The sequence below is a fragment of the Chiloscyllium punctatum genome, chromosome 6, assembly GCF_047496795.1.
Source record: "Chiloscyllium punctatum isolate Juve2018m chromosome 6, sChiPun1.3, whole genome shotgun sequence".
Classification (NCBI taxonomy): Eukaryota; Metazoa; Chordata; class Chondrichthyes; order Orectolobiformes; family Hemiscylliidae; genus Chiloscyllium; species Chiloscyllium punctatum.
The window spans coordinates 49,047,383-49,066,392 of record NC_092744.1 but is presented as its reverse complement, the minus strand read 5'-3'; the positions used below and the strand labels follow the sequence as shown (position 1 = coordinate 49,066,392).

The 19,010-nt window shown below is 41.4% G+C and overlaps 1 protein-coding gene across 8 annotated transcripts in view; it reads left to right on the top strand.

The window, feature by feature from the left end:
• LOC140478939 (inactive N-acetylated-alpha-linked acidic dipeptidase-like protein 2) overlaps nt 1-19,010 on the top strand; it is a 950,375-nt gene that overhangs the window by 460,747 nt on the left and 470,618 nt on the right. For all 8 annotated transcript variants that reach the window (XM_072572597.1, XM_072572592.1, XM_072572595.1 and 5 more), the window contains one exon: nt 7,743-8,028. In XM_072572597.1, coding sequence (XP_072428698.1) covers nt 7,743-8,028 — 286 coding nt within the window. The remainder of the gene's footprint in view (nt 1-7,742; nt 8,029-19,010) is intronic.

Here is a 19,010-nt window from a genome sequence, read left to right as displayed (position 1 = left end):
TGCTGGATTCTACTGAAAACAACAAATGCTGGAAATCACAGTGGGTCAGACAGCATCCATGGAGAGAATGCAAGCTAATGTTTTGAGTCTAGAGGATTCTTTATCAGAGCTGAAGTAAAGTGTGAAGGGATAGCATTTATGCTATAGTTTTGGGGGGCGGGGGCGGTGGTGGGGAGAAAGTGCATTGGGGGTAGTGGGTGCAGAGTGCTGGTGGAGAAAAGGTGTTGATAGTTCAGATTATGTGATCGGAATGTGAGAATGGCAGAACAATGGTGTGTCTTCTGCCAGACTGGAACGGACACAGTCCACTAGGTTGGGGGAGGGGAGAGAGGACATGATAACAGAATGTAACAAGCTAAAAGAAAGGGAATAAGTGGTTTCACAATTTGAAGGTGTAGAACTGAATATTAAGTCTCAAAGGCAACATCATCTGAAGGTGAGATGATGTTCCTCCAGTGCGCGTTTCTCCAATGCAGAGTGGGTGCAGCGAATACAATACACAAGATTGGATGAGGTATGGGTGAAGTGTTATTTCACCTGGAAAGGCTGTTCAGGCCCTTGGATGGTGAGCATGGAGGAGGTGAAGGGGCAGGTGTTACAACTTAGGGGTATGGGTGGGGGTGGGTTGGAGGGGGTGTGGTGTTGATGATCGAGGAGTGGACTAGGATGTCCAGGAGGGAACGATCCCAACAAAGAGGGAGTGAGGGGAAGATGTGTTTGGTGGTGGGATTCTGCTGGAGTTGTCTGAAATGGTGGAGAATGATCATTTGAAAGTAGGGGCTGGTTGGATGAAAAGTGAGGACAAGCTGTTGTGAGTGATGGGAAGGGGCGAGGATGGAAGCATGGGTGATAGGTCAGATACGGTTTAGGATCCTGTCAACCACAGGGGTAGGAAACCACGGTCATGGAAGAAGCAATCCATGTTAGCTGTTTTGGAAAGTGGCATCATCCAAACAGATGCAACATAGGTGAAGGAACTGTGAGAATGGGGTGGAGTCCTTGGAGTGGAGTGTGCCAAGCTGTCATGACGGTCGCTATGGAGTCAGTGGCTTTGTAGTGGATGGCAGTGAATAATTTATTCCCCGAAATTGAGACGGAGAAGTCAAGGAAAGGAAGGGAAGTGCCGGAAATGGATGATGTGAAAGTTATGTAAGGGTGAAAATTGGAGACAAAATAAATGAAGTTTTCAAGATCTTGGCGGAAGCATCAAGTGACACCGAGGCTGAGGCTCCAGGGCCACAGCTAGGCCCAGGCACCTGAAGGAGGAGAAGGGTGGTCATGTCCTGCCATGGAGGTCTTCTTCATTTTCTGCCTCCAGGTATTTCGGCAGCCCAGCAACTGGCCTCATCCCAGTAAGGTGGTTTTCTTCGGCAGAGGCTTCCGGCTCAGTATTCCAGTGGCCTGGGTTGGTGGTCTCGTCTCGGCTGCATCTTCAGGATATTTCATCATACCCTAATCAGCTTTGCCCAAGCCCAGAAGCCATTAACTGAGCTGTGATGAACTTGGTCTTAATTTTACTTTTTTCGTTTAAATGCTACTTCAGTGATTGGTGTAGGCACCGTGGCGGGGTGACTCATAAAGTGTTTTACTGTATGTTTCATGAAAAAATTCACTTGACAAATTTCTATTCTATTCTAAGTTGTTCAACTTCTCATACCAGTCCACAAATTGTTTTCACTGATTCTTGTTACAACAGCTGTTACATTTCATTAATCAATTGTCTGAGACACGTATTTGATTTTCTGAAACATTTAGTTTCTCATTGAATTTCCCTTCTTTTTCTCCTTCAGTGGCCTTCAGTGACAGATTATCTTTGCTCTGTAAATGTTGATCCAGCCACCCTTCTCTCCTAGAATGTGATTTGAAAGTCAGGAGCCAAAGTAATTTTCCAGTGAGCACTAACAATAGTGCTCCTTCTGTAGCATAAACATAGAAATCCCATGCAAGGTTCTGAATACAGTGGTTTGAATTTTCTATGTTATATGATTCCATATCAGTAGTCCTGCACGGCATACAAGAACATGTTGTTGGAAACCGTTGCTATGTATTTTATTGCCTCACAGTACAATGTCCATTAGTGGATAAATCGGCATATGAAAATTAAATTTCTTAGCTATATTTATTATCATTAATTGTGTTAGCAGGCCTTGTAAATGCCTTATCCCTTTGGGTTCTCATCCAGGGTAATAAAAGCTGATTAATCCTGAAAATTGACCATTTTTTGTCACAAAGCAAATTTATAGCTTCAAGACTTTGAATCTCTTTTTTTTTAAAATCAGATTACCTGTGTTTAAGAGTTACAGTCGCTCTCTGAGTTGGACATTTATTTTTGCCAGCGTAGGTTTTTGTAAAAATAATTTAACTCTCCTGATACTTGGAAATTATGCTCTATTTATTTCAAGGAAAGACTGCTGTGCAGTCCATTGGATTACTGCATCACAGGATGGATTGTATTGGTCCTTCCCAATGTCATCCCCACTGCATTCCTTTCCACAATTAATTCAGAAGCATAGGGCCTACCAGCCCATTGATACCAGCCTTCCAAATTCAGAAAGCCACAAACAGCTTCAAAACAGCCGACATAGACCTTTTTAAAAAAAAACATCTGAAACTCAATAAACAAGGAATAGAATGCATGTTTTCAATGGGTGCAAGAAAAGCCTATGACCAAGGCCACTGCTTCCTGACAGCAAAGCTAACTTCCTTTTTATTACATTGGATTTGTGATTCTCTGAGTGCTTTTATGATGTTTTTATTATTTTGTATAATGTTTCACAATTCACTTTGTTTCTCTGATAACTAGGATTTATTTGTTTTTCTCCATTGTGAAAACGTTTTTCCTTGTTATGGCAAACATTACAAAAAGACATGGTGATTCCTAAACTCGATCTGCGGGACTTCATAGCTCATCTAGAGTCAGGGGTGAAGTATCCTTACTTAAAGACTGGCTACTGAGAATGTCCAAAAGGAGACCAGTTGGAATTGAGTGCTGTAAGGTTGCAGAAATGTGATCTCTCCAACATGTCTTGTAGGTAGTTACATTAATAATCATAGAATCCCTACAGTGTGGAAGCAGGCCATTCAGCCTATCAAGACCACACTGACCCTTCACCCCAAAGACCCTGTCCCTGTAAGCTTACACTTCCCATGGCTAAACCCCTAGCCTGCACATCCCTGGACACTATCAGCAACTTACCATGGCCAATCCACCTAACCTGCACATCTTTGGGCTTTAGTTTGTTAAGGTTCATTGAGAGAATGTGGACGACAGAGGAACCTCGCTTATCCAGCATTCGATTATCCGGCAAGATCGCAAGGTCCCGATGCTCAGCTAAGCCGTGTTATCCAGCTTTCGATTTTCAGGAATTTGATTAACTGAATGAAATAACCCCCCGCCCCCCCGTCCTTCAGATAATCAAAGTTCCTCTGTCTACCTTTCTACATGATGACAAGTGGTGACCAGAACATTGAACTGGAAGTAGACTCCCAGAGTTAAACCCAGGAGCAGTGTAGACAGAGGAACCTCAATTATCTGAAGGACATGGGCAGGGAGTATTTCATTTGGTTAATTGAATTCTGGATAATTGAATGCCGGATAACATAGTTTAGCCAAGCATCAGGACCTTGCAATCTTGCTGGATAATCTGATATTCGGATAATCATATGCCACATAATCCTCTGTTTTACTCTACAAGGTTAGTACAACAATCCAAACCCAGTAGTATGGGAAATACTTGAAGAATTGGTTTCTGGCATAATGCCTTACGCTGTTGAACTATTTAATAAATAATTTCCAAAAGCAGAATTACATCTAATGGTGAATATGCATTGCACCTTTTTCAAAAAACAAGGCATCATGGAGACAGCCAAACTCTCTTGCATCCCATGGTAATGTCCTGACCAATCACAATCTATGTACCTTATCTGAAAATTAAGATTGACTGTTAACTGCTCTTGCTGTATCTTCCTGCCAATTATCGCCTATCCCATCAATACCCTCTTATCATCCTGTATAAGATAGTATGCCTTTTGAGTTTTAAGTCTCAGTTTTGATTCTGGTATGTACAAGATGAAACGATTAAACTTCTAGTTTCTTTTTAGCAATGTTTAAGTTTTTTACTACCAGACATTCATTTATAGACTTAGTTCTCTTTGTCTCAGTGACTTTGGAAACACTGAGGCCTTACCTATATGACTGTTCCGCCTTCTTGGGATCCCACTTTTCTTGCTATCTGAACCTTTATTGTGATCCTGTTGTTGCTGTCACAGCTACCATCATGCTACTCCCAGGAGGTAACAACCTGAAAATGGCAATAATGGAAAAAACTGAAAATAAACAAGAAAAGATGTTTGAGATTGTTCATCCTTTTGTGCAGAACTGCTCACAGCATTGTGTTAATTCAATGTACAGCATTGGAAGCATGGCCATAGTTTGCTCTGCATTAGTCGAATTGAATTCTGTGACAGAGAAGCGTGTTAACTGGTATTATAGTCAGTTTTTCACAAGATGGTAATGTGAAATGAGACTTCATTTGTTTGACAGGTATAAGGGAAAGAAAAGCTTACTTTTCACTCTGTCTTTGTACTGATAAACTCTGGTTATTCAGTTCTTTAAGCTTCCCTTCAGTCAACCAATAACAAATCAGTATTAACATATTCAGAGCTATTGCAATTTTAATGAGTTTTTTTGAGTATATTTCCAGACTGCTTAAAGAACTCAAATTAAAAGTAACATAAAGGAAGCCTGGAAAATATTCTGCAAAGTTCATAATTTTTCTATTGATTTTTGAACTTGTTCCATTTGGCAGATGCAAAGGTAGAGTCGCTATTGTCCTACCACACCATAGGCTTGCTGTCTCATCAGAGATGAGTGGTGGTTGCTTAACCTGAGGGTCATAACATACCTCAGGAAAAGGAAGAGTTTGAGAGGGAGACTTTTTTCATGATAATCTCAGCTGGTGCAGGAATTGAATCCATGCAATTGGCATTTCTGCATTGCAGGTAAAAAAACAATGACTGCAGATGCTGGAAACCAAATACTAGATTAGTGGTGCTGGAAGAGCACAGCAGTTCAGGCAGCATCCAACGAGCAGCGAAATCGACGTTTCGGGCAAAAGCCCTTCATCAGGAATAAAGGCAGTGAGCATGAAGCGTGGAGAGATAAGCTAGAGGAGGGTGGGAGTGGGGAGAGAGTAGCATAGAGTACAGTGGGTGAGTGGGGGAGGAGATGAAGGTGATAGGTCAAGGAGGAGAGGGTGGAGTGGATAGGTGGGAAAGGAGATAGGCAGGTCGGACAAGTCCGGACAAGTCAAGGAGACAGTGCTGAGCTGGAAGTTTGAAACCAGGATGAGGTGGGGGAAGGGGAAATGAGGAAGCTGTTGAAGTAAACCTGTGCCCACACCTCCTCCCTCACCTCCATCCAAGGCCCTAAAGGAGCCTTCCACATCCAAAGTTTTACCTGCACATCCACTAATATCATTTATTGTATTCGTTGCTCCCGATGTGGTCTCCTCTACATTGGGGAGACTGGACGCCTCCTAGCAGAGCGCTTTAGGGAACATCTCCGGGACACCCGCACCAATCAGCCAAACCGCCCCGTGGCCCAACATTTCAACTCCCCCTCCCACTCTGCCGAGGACATGGAGGTCCTGGGCCTCCTTCACCGCCGCTCCCTCACCACCAGATGCCTGGAGGAAGAACGCCTCATCTTCCGCCTCGGAACACTTCAACTCCAGGGCATTAATGTGGACTTCAACAGCTTCCTCATTTCCCCTTCCCCCACCTCATCCTAGTTTCAAACTTCCAGCTCAGCACTGTCTCCTTGACTTGTCCGGACTTGTCCGACCTGCCTAGCTCCTTTTCCACCTATCCACTCCACCCTCTCCTCCTTGACCTATCACCTTCATCTCCTCCCCCACTCAACCATTGTACTCTATGCTACTCTCTCCCCACCCCCACCCTCCTCTAGCTTATCTCTCCAAGCTTCAGGCTCACTGCCTTTATTCCTGATGAAGGGCTTTTGCCTGAAACGTCGATTTCGCTGCTCGTTGGATGCTGCCTGGTGCTCTTCCAGCACCACTAATCCAGTATCTTTGCATTGCAAACTAGCCATTCAGCCAACTGACCTAACGGACCCCTGGCACATATGTAATGATCAGCTATTTGTAGTGTGATGGTTGTGCTGAGCACTTTGTGCTATTCCACACAAAATGGTGGTCTTCACTAGGCAATATGAGTTGTCTTCTGAATTTTCTTGGCATTTGTCAATTACCGCAATGACCCTGATTTTGGTTGCTGACAAGTGGTTCTGATTTGAGTGAGCTAAAATCTTACCTAGTAACTCCAGTGAATAATCTGTATGAAAGAACAGTTCTGCAGTGTTTTCATTTAAATCAACCTATTCAGAGATATTGTGATACACCTCTGGAGTAGATAGGCCTTGAACCCTAGTCTTCTGGCTGTTGAGGCAAGGATATTATCACTGTGCCACAAGAGCCCTTAGCCCTGCATAAAGCTTTTTTTATTGTGAGTACATCCAGATTTGAAGGTAGGCACTATTGTTCAGCAAGGTGACTATTCCAGAAACCTGACTTTTACTTATAAAGTGTAAAATCCATATGTGGGAAACCATGTTGAATTATAAATTGTATCAAAACCCTACTTTTTAATGGAAAATTCATTCTAGAACTATTGACATTTGTATGTTATCTTTTTGCATATAGGTGATACTATAGCATGCTCTTGTAATGTACACATGTATAATATTTGATGTCAATTGTGACACATGTCTGAAATCATTCTGTATCCTAGTCACCAAGTGGTTTTCTAGCCATCTGTTTGCAACAGTCACAAAGCAGAATAAGAAAATCATTCACAAGTTAGGTGTAAATTTTATGGATTTTTAATACTGAAGTTAAACCATAAAAAATCAAATGTTTCTGTGAGCCATTACCTCATCCTGTGACCTTCCAATACCTAACTATATCCTAACTGCCAAATTTTCATTTCTGGTAACATCAAGTCACTAATTGAATTTGTAATGTCAAAGATTGATTCAATCCCCTTACATTTTGAGTAGTGTGCTAAATGCTTACTGACAAGACTTTGACCTTCTCCTTTGGCCTTTCCTTATTCTCCACTGAACCCTGATTATGATGAGAGTTTGGCCGTTTTGTGAACTCACAACCAACAGAAGTTCTTTGCCTGCTGAATGCTCCCTCAGTAATTTGTTGGTTTGCATTTCTGACACTGAAACATCCCTTGGTCGATGGCTGTTTTGCAGCCAGTGCTTAATCCAGTGTTTCCTTCCTGTTATCCATGTTGTTTCTTTTCTCCATCCTTCCCTCTCTTTTGTTTCTGACTCTGTCTTCTCAACCTCCATTCTTCAATTTCCCTGACCTATAATATTCCCTTTTTTTGTATCTATACTTATCTTCACCATTGTTCTTACTTCACCACATCCTATCCAATATTTCCATCCTCTCAAATGCTGCATGTTCAAAATTGTAATGCTGTCTTCCCTTCCCTCATGCAATGTCATAAAAAGTCAATAAATGAAATTTAAAATGAACAGTTTGGCATTTGCAACATGAAATAGAAAACAATGCCAGTAAATACATTGCAATTTTTATTTGATGCATTTTTTTGCACGTATCTTTCTATCAGTAAGCATACATCTTTCCATGTAATTGTGAGAAATGTGACCAGTATTGAAAAGTAATTATTCTGTTTCTCTTGTTTAGAAATCTTACACTGTTTGCTGCTGAGTCAGACCGGGGGAGTTCTGCCGCACATGTTATGGAGCAGTGGACTGCATCTGGTTTAACAGAAATCCGCTTAGTCAATTATACGGTTCTTCTCAGCTTGCCTGATGCAAACCAAAATAAAATCATTCTGACAAATAGCAGCCAGTGCTTTCATCCCAGTGGACAACAATGCAGTACTTTGCCCTCAGCCCCACATGGGAAGAAGGAAAAGAATGACCTTCTTTATTTCTATGCAGCTTATTCTGCCAAAGGATCTCTGGAGGTAATGAAAGTGTTCAAAACCAATTCTCGCTGTCATTTTATGGTATTTCATTTGACTGGTAAAATCAGAATTGCTCCAAATATTTTGACAAGGTTATTTGTTCTGCATAACAGAGCTGTGTGATCTTCCTTTGCAGTCCAGTCATGTACATCTATCATAAGGCAGGCTTTGTGAGAGATCCAATTTGTGCTTCCTGGGAACAGTTTAAGTCATATGAAATCCGTCTCAAAAAGTCCTACTTAGTGCCATCAAGATAAATGATATACATGGGAATTTAGTTGTAATTTGTTGTGCAAAGGAAGGTGACATTTATCTTTGCACAGTGATATGTAGGTCAACACCCTTTTCCATACAATCAATAGCCAGGAGATTTTAAAAATGAAACACACAAGCTCTGTATAACTCCACAGGGAGAGGTCCAGCAACACACCACAATCTGATATCTCCATATTATTTTATGCATCCAAAAATATAAAAATAATTAACAATTCAAACTATTATTATATGTTAATCTTTGTTTTTCACTGAACTGATGATAGGGTTCAAGGGATATAAAATTCTTGTCGATGTTCTAAACTTGATAAGTAAGGAGTTTCAAGGCAAGTTTGAGATCCTGGATTGTATGTAAATTGAATTCTGACAAAAATCGACATGAAGTTAAAATATTCCTCCTCTGATAATTATGTCTGTATTTGTCAAACTGAGAATGTTACTTTTATGTCACAATCATTACATAACTTGAAATAAGTTCATAAAATGAAAATATCTTTTCATTAAGGCAATTTAAAATAATGTATAGCACTGCAGAATCTGAAGCATTCCAGTGTTTTACTACTGCTACATGGATAGGACAAATAGACGAGGTCTTTCCCCTATAAAAAGTACCTAAAGGGCAACTTCTTCACACAGAACATGATGCGTTTATGGACTGAGCTGCCAGAGGAAGTGGTGGAGGCTAGTACAATTACAGCATTTAAAAGGCATCTGGATGGGTATATGAATAGAAAGGGTTGAGAGGGATATGGATCAAGTGCTAGCAAATGCAACTAAATTAGGTTGGGATATCTGGTCGGCATGGACAAGTTGGACCGAAGGGTCTGTTTCTGTGCTGTGCATCTCTATGACTCTAAATTGAGCAGTAATTCTAACTGAAAGGACTATATTTTGTTTTAAATTTGCAGCTCCAATCAGGCATCAGGCAAAGCTAATTTTCTTATAAATATGCCTTGGTCAAGCTGCACAGTTTAGAGATCACAGCAACAATTGGCATAACAGCTTTGACAGTCGAAATGTTGATGCTAATGTTTTCTGTGTTAAAGTTTGTACAATAACATCGGCATGACAGTGTGTTTGGAATTTAACAACATTTTTTTGGTATTTATTACTTGCATGGCAATTAAAAGATTGAATTGAATCAGAAGTCTTCGTAGTTGCAAAACAAAAGTAATGGAATCCTAAATTATCATGTATTGTGACAAGTATTGACATTCCTGGATGAAAATTGAAAATTATACATTGTGAATATTAATATCACATTAAGTCTTTTGTTGCCTTGGGCATTTACATTTTACTTTTGTGTAACATTTTGCATATCACAAAAGATTATTTTCCACAAATTGTTACCTCCACACAGTGTCTGATTTGTGGTAACATTTGATTTATGGATCCAGATGTGAATTTGCACCCTTAGTATTTCAAACAGCTTTGCTTCATGAAAACTTTGTAGAAATTTGAAGGAACTATTCATAAGTTGAGCATTTATTTCTCTGATCCTTGATGTGGGCAACATGGCAAGGTAGTCTTTAAACTGCCTGACACCTTTCTGCTTTATCTGTTTTTTACAGTGTTTTCTGTGCCTAACCGTGTCCAAAATGTAAGTCTTTTATCTTGTAGCCCCAATAGTTTTGTATTTCCAGCCATAACTCAAGGTATCCATGTGGTAGGCCATAATGCCTGATTGGAGCTGCAAGTTTAAAACAAAATGTAGTCCTTTCAGTTAGAATTACTGCTCAATTTAGAGTCATAGAGATGTACAGCATGGAAACAGACTGTTCAGTCCAACTTGTTCATGCCAACCGGATATCCTGATCTAATCTAATCCCATTTATTAGCACTTGGCGCATATTCCTCTCAACCCTTTCTATTCAAATACCCATCCAGAAGCCTTTTAAATGCTGAAATGGACCAACCTCTGCCACTTCCTCTGGCAGCTCAGTCCATACATGCATCACCTTCTGTGTGAAGAAGTTGCCCTTTTAGGTACCTTTTATATCATTCCCCTCTCGCCCTAAATCTATGCCCTCAAGTTCTGGACTCCCCCATCCCAGGGAAAAGACCTTGTCTATTTATCCTATCCATGCCCATCATAATCTTATAAAATCTCTATAAGGTCACCCCTCAGCCTCCAATGCTCCAGGGAAAACAGCCCCAGCCTCTTCAGCCTCTCCCTATAGCACAAATCCTCCAACCCTGGCAACATCCTTGTAAATCTTTTCTGGACCCTTTCAAGTTTCACAACATCCTTCCGATGGGATGGAGACCTGAATTGCATGCAATATTCCAAAAGTGGCCTAACCAATGTCCTGTATAGTTGCAGTATGACCGCCCAACTCCTATAGTCAATGCTCTGACCAGTAAAGGAAAGCATACCAAATGCTATCTTCACTGTCTTATCTCCCTGTGACTCTACTTTCAAGCAACTATGAACTTGGACTCCAAGGTCTCTCTGTTCAGCAACACTCCCCAGGGCCTTAGTGTTAAGTGTTTAAGTCCTACTAAGATTTGCTTTTCCAAAATGTGACATCTCACATTTATCTATATTAAACTCCATCTGCCACTCCTCAGCCCATTCATCCATCTGATCAAGTTCCTGTTGTACTCTGAGGTACTCTGGTCTCCTTCTTATCGGAAGGATGTTGAGAAACTTAAAAGGGTTCAGAAAAGATTTGCAAGGGTGTTGCCAGGGTTGTAAGATTTGAGCTATCGGGAGAGTTTGAATAGGCTGAGGCTGTTTTCCCTGGAGTGTCGGTGGCTGAGGGGTGACCTTATAGAGGTTTACAAAATTATGAGGGGCATGGATAGAATAAACAGACAAAGTCTTTTTCCCTGGGGTCGGTGAGTTGAGAACTAGAGGGCATATGTTTAGGGTGAGAGGAGAAAGATATAAAAGAGTCCTAAGGGGCAATTTTTTCACACAGAGGGTGGTACGTGTATGGAATGATCTGCCAGAGGAAGTGGTGGAGGCTGGTACAATCTGGTGGGTATATGAATAGGAAGGGTTTGGAGGGATATGGGCCAGATGCCTTCAGGTGGGACTAGATAGGGTTGGCATATCTTGGTGTCATCTGCAAACTTACTTACTATACTTCCTATGTTCACATCCAAATCATTTATACAAACAATGAAAAGCAGTGGACTGAGCACCGATCCTTGTTTCACACCATTGGTCACAGGTCTGAAAAGCAGCCCTTCAGCACCACCCCCTGTCTTCTACCTTCGAGCCAATTAGGTATCCAAATGGCTAGTTCTCCCTGTACTGCATGGCATCCAACCTTGTTAACCGGTCTCCTATGAGGAAGCTTATCGAATGCCTTGCTGAAGTCCATAAAGATCATGTCTCTCGCTCTACCCTCATTATCTCTTTGTTACTTCTTCAAAAGATTCAATCACATCCGTGAGACATGATTTCCCATGCACAACGTCATGCTGACTGTCCCGAATCAGACCTTGCCTTTCCAAATACATGTACATCCTGTCCCTCAGGACTCCCTCCAACAACTTGTCTACCACCAACGTCAGTCTCACTGGTCTATAGTTCCCTGGCTTTTCCTTACCACCTTTCTTAAATAGTGGCACCTCGTTAGCCAACCTTCAGTCTTCTGGAACCTTACCTGTGACTATCGATGATACAAATATCTCAGAAAGGGGCCCAGCAATCACTTCCCTAGCTTCCCACAGAGTTCTAGGGTACACCTGATCAGGTTGTGGTGAGTTATCCAGCTTTATGCATTTCAACGCATCCAGCACCTTCTGCTCTGTAATATGGACATTTTTCAAGATGTCACCATCTACGTCCCCACATTCTATGTTTTCCGAGTCTTTCACCAAAATAAACACACATACAAAATACTTGTTTAGTATCTCCCCCATCTCTTGTGGCTCCATACATAGGCTGCCTTGCTGTTCTTTGAGGGGGCCTGTTCTCTCCCTAGTTACCCTTTTGTCCTTACTGTATTTATAAAATTCCTTTGTATTTTCCTATTTGCCAAAGCTATCTTATATCCCCTTTTTACCCTCCTGATTTCCCTCTTAAGTATACCTGTACTGCTTTATACTCTTCTAAGGATTCACTCGATCTATCCTGTCTATACCTGACATATGCTTCCTTCTTTTTCTTAACCAAACCCTCAATTTCTTTAGTCATCCAGCATTCCTTACACCTACCAGCCTTCCCTTTACCCTAACAAGAATATACTTTCTCTGGATTCTTGTTATCTCATTTCTGAAGGCTTCCCATTTTCCAGCCGTCCCTTTAACTGCAAACATCTGCCCCCAATCAGCTTTTGAAAGTTCTTGCCTAATACCATCAAAATTTGCCTTCCTCCAGCTTAGAACTTTGACTTTTAGATCTGGTCTATCCTTTTCCATCACTATTTTAAAACGAATAGAATTATGGTCGCTGGCCCCAAAGTGCTCCCCCACTGACACCTGCCCTGCCTTATTTCCCAAGAATAGGTCAAGATTTACATGTTCTCTAATCGATACATCCACTTACTGAATCAGAAAGTTTTCTTATATACACTTAACAATTCCGTCTCCATTTCAATCCTGAACACTGTGGCAGTCCCAGTCTATGTTTGGAAAGTTAAAATCTCCTACCAAAACCACCCTATTATTCTTAAACATAACTGAAATCTCATTACAAATTTGTTTCTTAATTTCCCTGTGCCTATTAGGGGGTCATTAATACAATCCTACAAAGGTGAACATCCCTTTCTTATTTCCCTGTTCCACCCAAATAACTTGCCTGGATTTATATCCAGGAATATCCTCCCTCAATACAGCTGTAATGCTATCCCATATCATGAAGGCCCCCTTGCTCCCCTTTTTATCCTTCCTATTACATTTGTATCATGGACCATTAAGCTGCCAGTCCTGTCCATCCCTGAGACATGTTTCAGTAATTGTTTTGATAGTCCCAGTCCCATGTTCCTAACCATGGCATGAGTTTATCTGCCTTCCCTGTTAGGCCTCTTTCATTGAAGTTAATGCAGTTTAGTTTATCAGTCCTACCATGTTTTCTGCTTTGTTCCTTCCTTCCCTGACTGTTTGACTTGCTCCTTTTCCCAACTGTACCAGTCTCAGATTGATGTCTTTCCTCAGTACCTCCCTGGGTCTCCCCACCACCCCCACCCCCAACCTTTCTGGTTTAACTCCTCCTGAGCGGCTCAAGCAAATCTCCCTGCCAGTATATTAGCCCCCTTACAATTCAAGTGCAATCCGTCTTTCTTGAACAGGTAACTTCTACTCCAGAAGAGATTTCAATGATCCAAAAATCCTTCTTCCCTGCACCAGTTCCTCAGCCAGGCATTCATCTGCTCTATTCTCTTATTCCGATCCGCACAAGCTTGGTAGGACTGAAAATACTCCAGATATTTTTACCCTTGAGGACTTCCTTTTTAAATTCCTGCCTAACTTCCTATATTCTTCCTTCAGAATGTCATCCTTTTCCCTTCCTATGTCATTGGTTCTAATGTGTACAATGACCTTCTGCTAGCTCCTCTCTCCTTTGAGAACATTCTGCAACCTCTCTGAGATATCCTTGATCCTGTCACCAAGGAGGCAACATACCATTTTGATTTTTCGCTCCTGGCTGCAGAAATGTCTGGCTGTGCCTCTGACCAGAGAGTCCTCTATCACAATTGATCACTTGGAACCCGACATAACCTCATTACATTAGAGTCAGTCCCAGTACCAGAAAGTTGGCAGTCCGTGCTACATTCCCCTGAAAGTCCATCACCCCCTACTGTTATGAAGATGTGGGTGTACTTTACCTTTAAGAGAGTTAAAGGCTTGCAGAACTACCTGACACAGTACAAAGTGTTCTGAACAAGATATAATATAACCCTTCGTCGAACAACTTGATTAGCTTGTTGCCTTGAGATGACAAAAGAAATTTGAATTAGGCTAATCAGTTTAAATTAAAGCCCGAAAAACCAAACTCCAATCAAGTTTGAATTTAGTATATTGACAAGTTTAAAAGCCAATGACACAATCTAATTCTTTCTGGGAATAAGACCAGGGAAAATTGAGCAGTTGGGAGGAGAACTGCCAAGTCTGCATTTGCAGACTGCCCGGTAAAATAGCTCTCTTGCAAGTACCTTTATTGATCAGTAAACTGTGAAACAGAAATCCCTGAGAAGAAGAAAAGAAGACAGAGGAAGACGTAACAAGAAGATTCGACATCTGGCTGGTTTTTGAAAAGTTGAATTTTGGTAAAGCTTAATCGGGTGTTTTATCAGATTAGTAATGTAGAAGGGAAAAGTATAAGATAGGTTAGAGGAAGGAGTTGTAAATAGTTGTTAGTTCATTACTTTGTTATTCTGTAGGAAATAAAGTTGTTAATTTGAACTACAAATTGTTTCTTGCCTCTCAAATTTTCACAGATTACTGCAGGGGATCAATCTTTTCTGTGTTGCTGGTTTAAATTAAGCAGGAAGATTTATCCTGTGTCATAACACTTTGGGGACTTGTCTGGGAATTGAATGGTTTGGGAGCTTTTGTCCGCGATTTGAACAGGTTAGTCTTGGTTTTGGGATTTGGACAGGTTTAGACCAACTTGAATAGATTTGGGGTACAAAATATCCCAGCAGATTTAAACACTTGCAGGTTAGTGTCCTGGATCTTTAAGTAAAACATAGGTGAAACAATTTGTTTAATTTCAGTGACTTGAGGTTGATTAAATTAAAACTGAGAGAAATGGCTCTTAAAATAGCTAAAGCGGTTCTGGGATTTCAAAATGATTCTCAAATTTGCCAAGGAAGTTTAGAGGGAAGGAAAAAGGCCATACTTTTAGAAATAGCAAATAAGTTAGGTTTGGTTTAACCAAGGGTAAAAAATAAAGCTGAAATTGTAAGGGAATTACTGAAACACTTCGGTGTGTTGGAGAAACAGATAAGTGCAGTAGAGGTAGAAAACCCTAAATTGCCATTGAGGAAAATGGAGTTAGAAGAGAAGCAAAGAGAGAGAGGAAAGAGAAAAGGAAAGAGAAAAAGACAGAGAAGAAAGAGAGAAAAAAGAGAGAGCGAAAAGGTTCTTGGCTGAGCAAAGTAAGAGAGAATTTGAACTTGAGAAGTTGCGACTTATTCAGCAAAATCAATATAACAGGATAGAGATTAAAAGAGAAGGTAGTGAAATATCCAAATATGTCAAAGCTCTGCCACATTGTGATGAGAAAGATGTTGAAGCCTTCTTTATTTCATTTGAAACATTGGCGAGGCAGATGGAATTGTCTGAGGATTTATGGGTGATGCTAGTTCAGACTAAACTGGTAGGGAGAGCTAGTGAGGTATTTGCCCCGCTGTCAGATAAGAGGTCAAGAGATTGTGAAGAGGTTAAACAGGCTATTTTAAGTGCTTATTGAATTGCTACCAGTAACATATAGACAGCGGTTCAGAAACACAAAGAAGGAACTATGTCAGACTTGTGTTGAGTTTGAACAACTAAACAGTCATTTTGATAGATGGGTATGTGTTTTGAAAATAGATAAGACCTTTGAGATTTTACGAGAGATTATTCTGCTGTAGAAGTTGAAAAACTCACTTCCAGAGATGGTAAGAATTTACGTGGAGGAACAGAAAGTTCAGGAGGCGTGAGGTCAACAGAATTAGCATATGAATACATATTGGTACATAAGACAAGCTTCCGGCCAGAATTGCATCCTGTGAGGGATAAAAGTTGGGAGAAGGGGAGATCCTACCTTACGAAATCAAGAGTGGAGAATTACCACTGGGTAAGAAAGAAGCCGAAGAGGGTGGAAAAGAGGTGGAAGGCCTCAGGTGTTTCCACTGTGGTAAAGTGGGACATGTAAAGTCACAGTGCTGGTCATTAAAGAAAGGCACTGTGGGAAAAGATGTGATAGAAGAAGCTAAGGTAGCGAAGGTAGTAAGGGAATCCCCAAGAAGAGCCAAGGACCTGCAGGAAAGTGCACAGCCTAGGCAGGGGCTGGGTATGGAGTTATTACCTGATCTTTACAAAGAGTTTGCCTCTGTATTCAGAAAGAACAGTGGGAGAAGGACACAACGTTATAATTTTGAGAGATACAGGATCTAACCAGTCGCTGATAGGAAGAAATGAGTGAATATGCACTCTGTCTGAGTTGTTACCTGAGAGTGTGGTAATTTGTGGGATAGATAGACAGAAATTTAGTGTTCCCCTGTGTAAAATCAGGTTGGAGTGCCAACTCAAGATCAGGGAAGTTACAGTGGGAGTGATTGACAGAGTGTCAGTTCCAGGAATTCAGTTTGTTCTTGGGAATGATTTGGCAAGATCCAAGGTGGGAGTGACACTCCTTGTTGTGGAGAAGTCCAAGGAAGACCAAGAAACTGAGGAGTTAAAACAGAAATGTCCTGGTTATTTCCCACACTATGTGGTAACCAGATCCCACTCTCATAAGTCACTGCACGAAGAGAAAAGTAAAGAGAAAGATGAAGGAGTTGAGGTTCAGTTCGCGGACACCCGGTTCGACGTATGGTACATGAAAAACCTGAGCAGGCAGAAGGTCAGACAAAAGTGTTTAGTCCTGAAAGGCGACGAGACATACAACAGCAAGACGAAATGATAAAAGATATATATGTAGATGTGTACTCTGAAAAGGAGGCAGAGAATATTCAGGAGGGTTATTATCTGAAAGATAGAATCCTGAGGTGGAAATGGAGACCACGGCAGGTTTGTGCAGAGGAGAAATGGGCCAGATTGTGTTGCCGGTAGCATACAGACAGGAAGTGTTACAGCTAGCACATGAACAGGGGGTGGCACGGTAGCTCAGTGGTTAGCACTGCTGCTTTACAGCACCAGGGTCCCAGGTTCATTTCCAGCTTCAGGCGGCTGTCTGTGTGGGGTTTGCACATTCTCCCAGTGTCTGCGTGGGTTTCCTCCGGCTGCTCCGGTTTCCTCCCACAGTCCAAAGATGTGCAGGTCAGGTGAATTGGCCATGCTAAATTACCCCATAGTGTTAGGTGTGTTAGTCAGAGGGAAATGGGTCTGGGTGGGCTACTCTATGGCGGGTTGGTGTGGACTGATTGGGTCGAAGGGCCTGTTTCCACGCTGTAAGGAATCTAATCTAATCTAATCTACCTGTAGGAGGTTACCTCGGGGTATGAAATCCTCAGTCTGAGATATAAAAGCATTTTTATTGGCCTGAAATGCACAAGGATGCTGTGCCGAGTGTGTCATACATACCTAATGGTAGGTCAGCCACAGACAGTAATAAAACCAGCACCTTTATTGTCAATTCCTGCATTTGTAGAACCTTTCATGTGGGTTATAACTGAATGTGTAGGTCCCCTCCTAGATGGAAACCAGTACTTGTTTACCGTAATGGATGTGTCTGCCAGATTTCCAAAGGCAATTCCATTATGGAGTATCAAGGCGTAAAGCGTAATAGAGGAGTTAGTAGCTTTCTTCACATTTCTGTTTTAACTCCTCAGTTTCTTGGTCTTCCTTGGGCTGCCCAGAGAGCTTCAATCAGACCAAGGATCAAATTTTACTGCTAGGCTGTTTAAGGAGGTTATGGAGAGTTAAGGTATAGAGCACTTTAAATCCAGTGCATATCATCCTGAATCCAAGACAGCTTGAGAAAGGGGACATCAAACCTTGAAGACCATGTTGAGAGCCTACTGTCAGGACTACTTGAATGATTGGGATAAAGATATTATCCAATTCATATTATTTGCCATTAGAGATTCCCCAAATGAATCTACGCAGATCACTCCCTTCGAGTTAATATTCAGGCATGAAGTGAGAGGCCCTTTGAAATTAATTAAAGAAAAATTTACAGGGCCACAGTCACAGATCTCACACTTAGATTATGTATTGGAGATGAGGGAGAGACTAAATCAAGTAGGTGAATTATCTAAACGGCACCTAAAGAGGGCACAGTGTAGAATGAAGTAGGTGGCAGATAAAAGCTCTGAGACTCTGACATTTTCCCAAGGGGATGATGGTGTTAGTACCATTATCAGTGATAGGAGCAGGTTTCATGGTCCCTATCAAATTGAGAACAAAGTTGTCAGGTGAAATATTTAGTAAAGACGCCAGATAGAAAGAAGAGATATCGGGTATGTCATGTGAACATGTTGAAACCGTATTATACTAGAAATAACTGGAGAACCACGTATTAGTTACTGCACCACAGAGTGAGGAATCAAATCCAGGTGATGTGGATTTTGATGTGCCTCAAAATAGATTAAAAATGAAGATATCCTTGAGGAGTGGGATAGGTTAATTAGCTACCTGTCTCAGGAGCATAGTTCGCAGTTGAAAGATTTGTTACTGCAGTACAAGAACATATGTAAGAATCAGATGGGGAGGACTCATGCTATTGTACGTGAAATAGACGTAGGGAATACTGCTCCGATAAAACAACACCCCTATCAGCTTAATCCTTTCAAAGTCAGTCAGCTCCAGATAGAGGTGGAGGCCATGCTCGACAAGGACATCATCGAACTGAGCCAGAGCAAGTGAAGTTCGCCGATTGTCTTAGTTCCCAAACCGGACGGGACTCAGCAATTCTGCGTGGATTATCGGAAGATCAATGTCATTACAAAATCGGAGTCATATCCAGTTTCTAGATTGGAGGACTGTATCAAGAAAGTCGGACAAGCCAGTTACATCGCCAAGTTGGGCTTAATGCGTGGTTACTGGCAGATGACTTTATTCGAGTTGGCAAAATAAATTTCTGTGTTTATAACCCTCTATGGGCT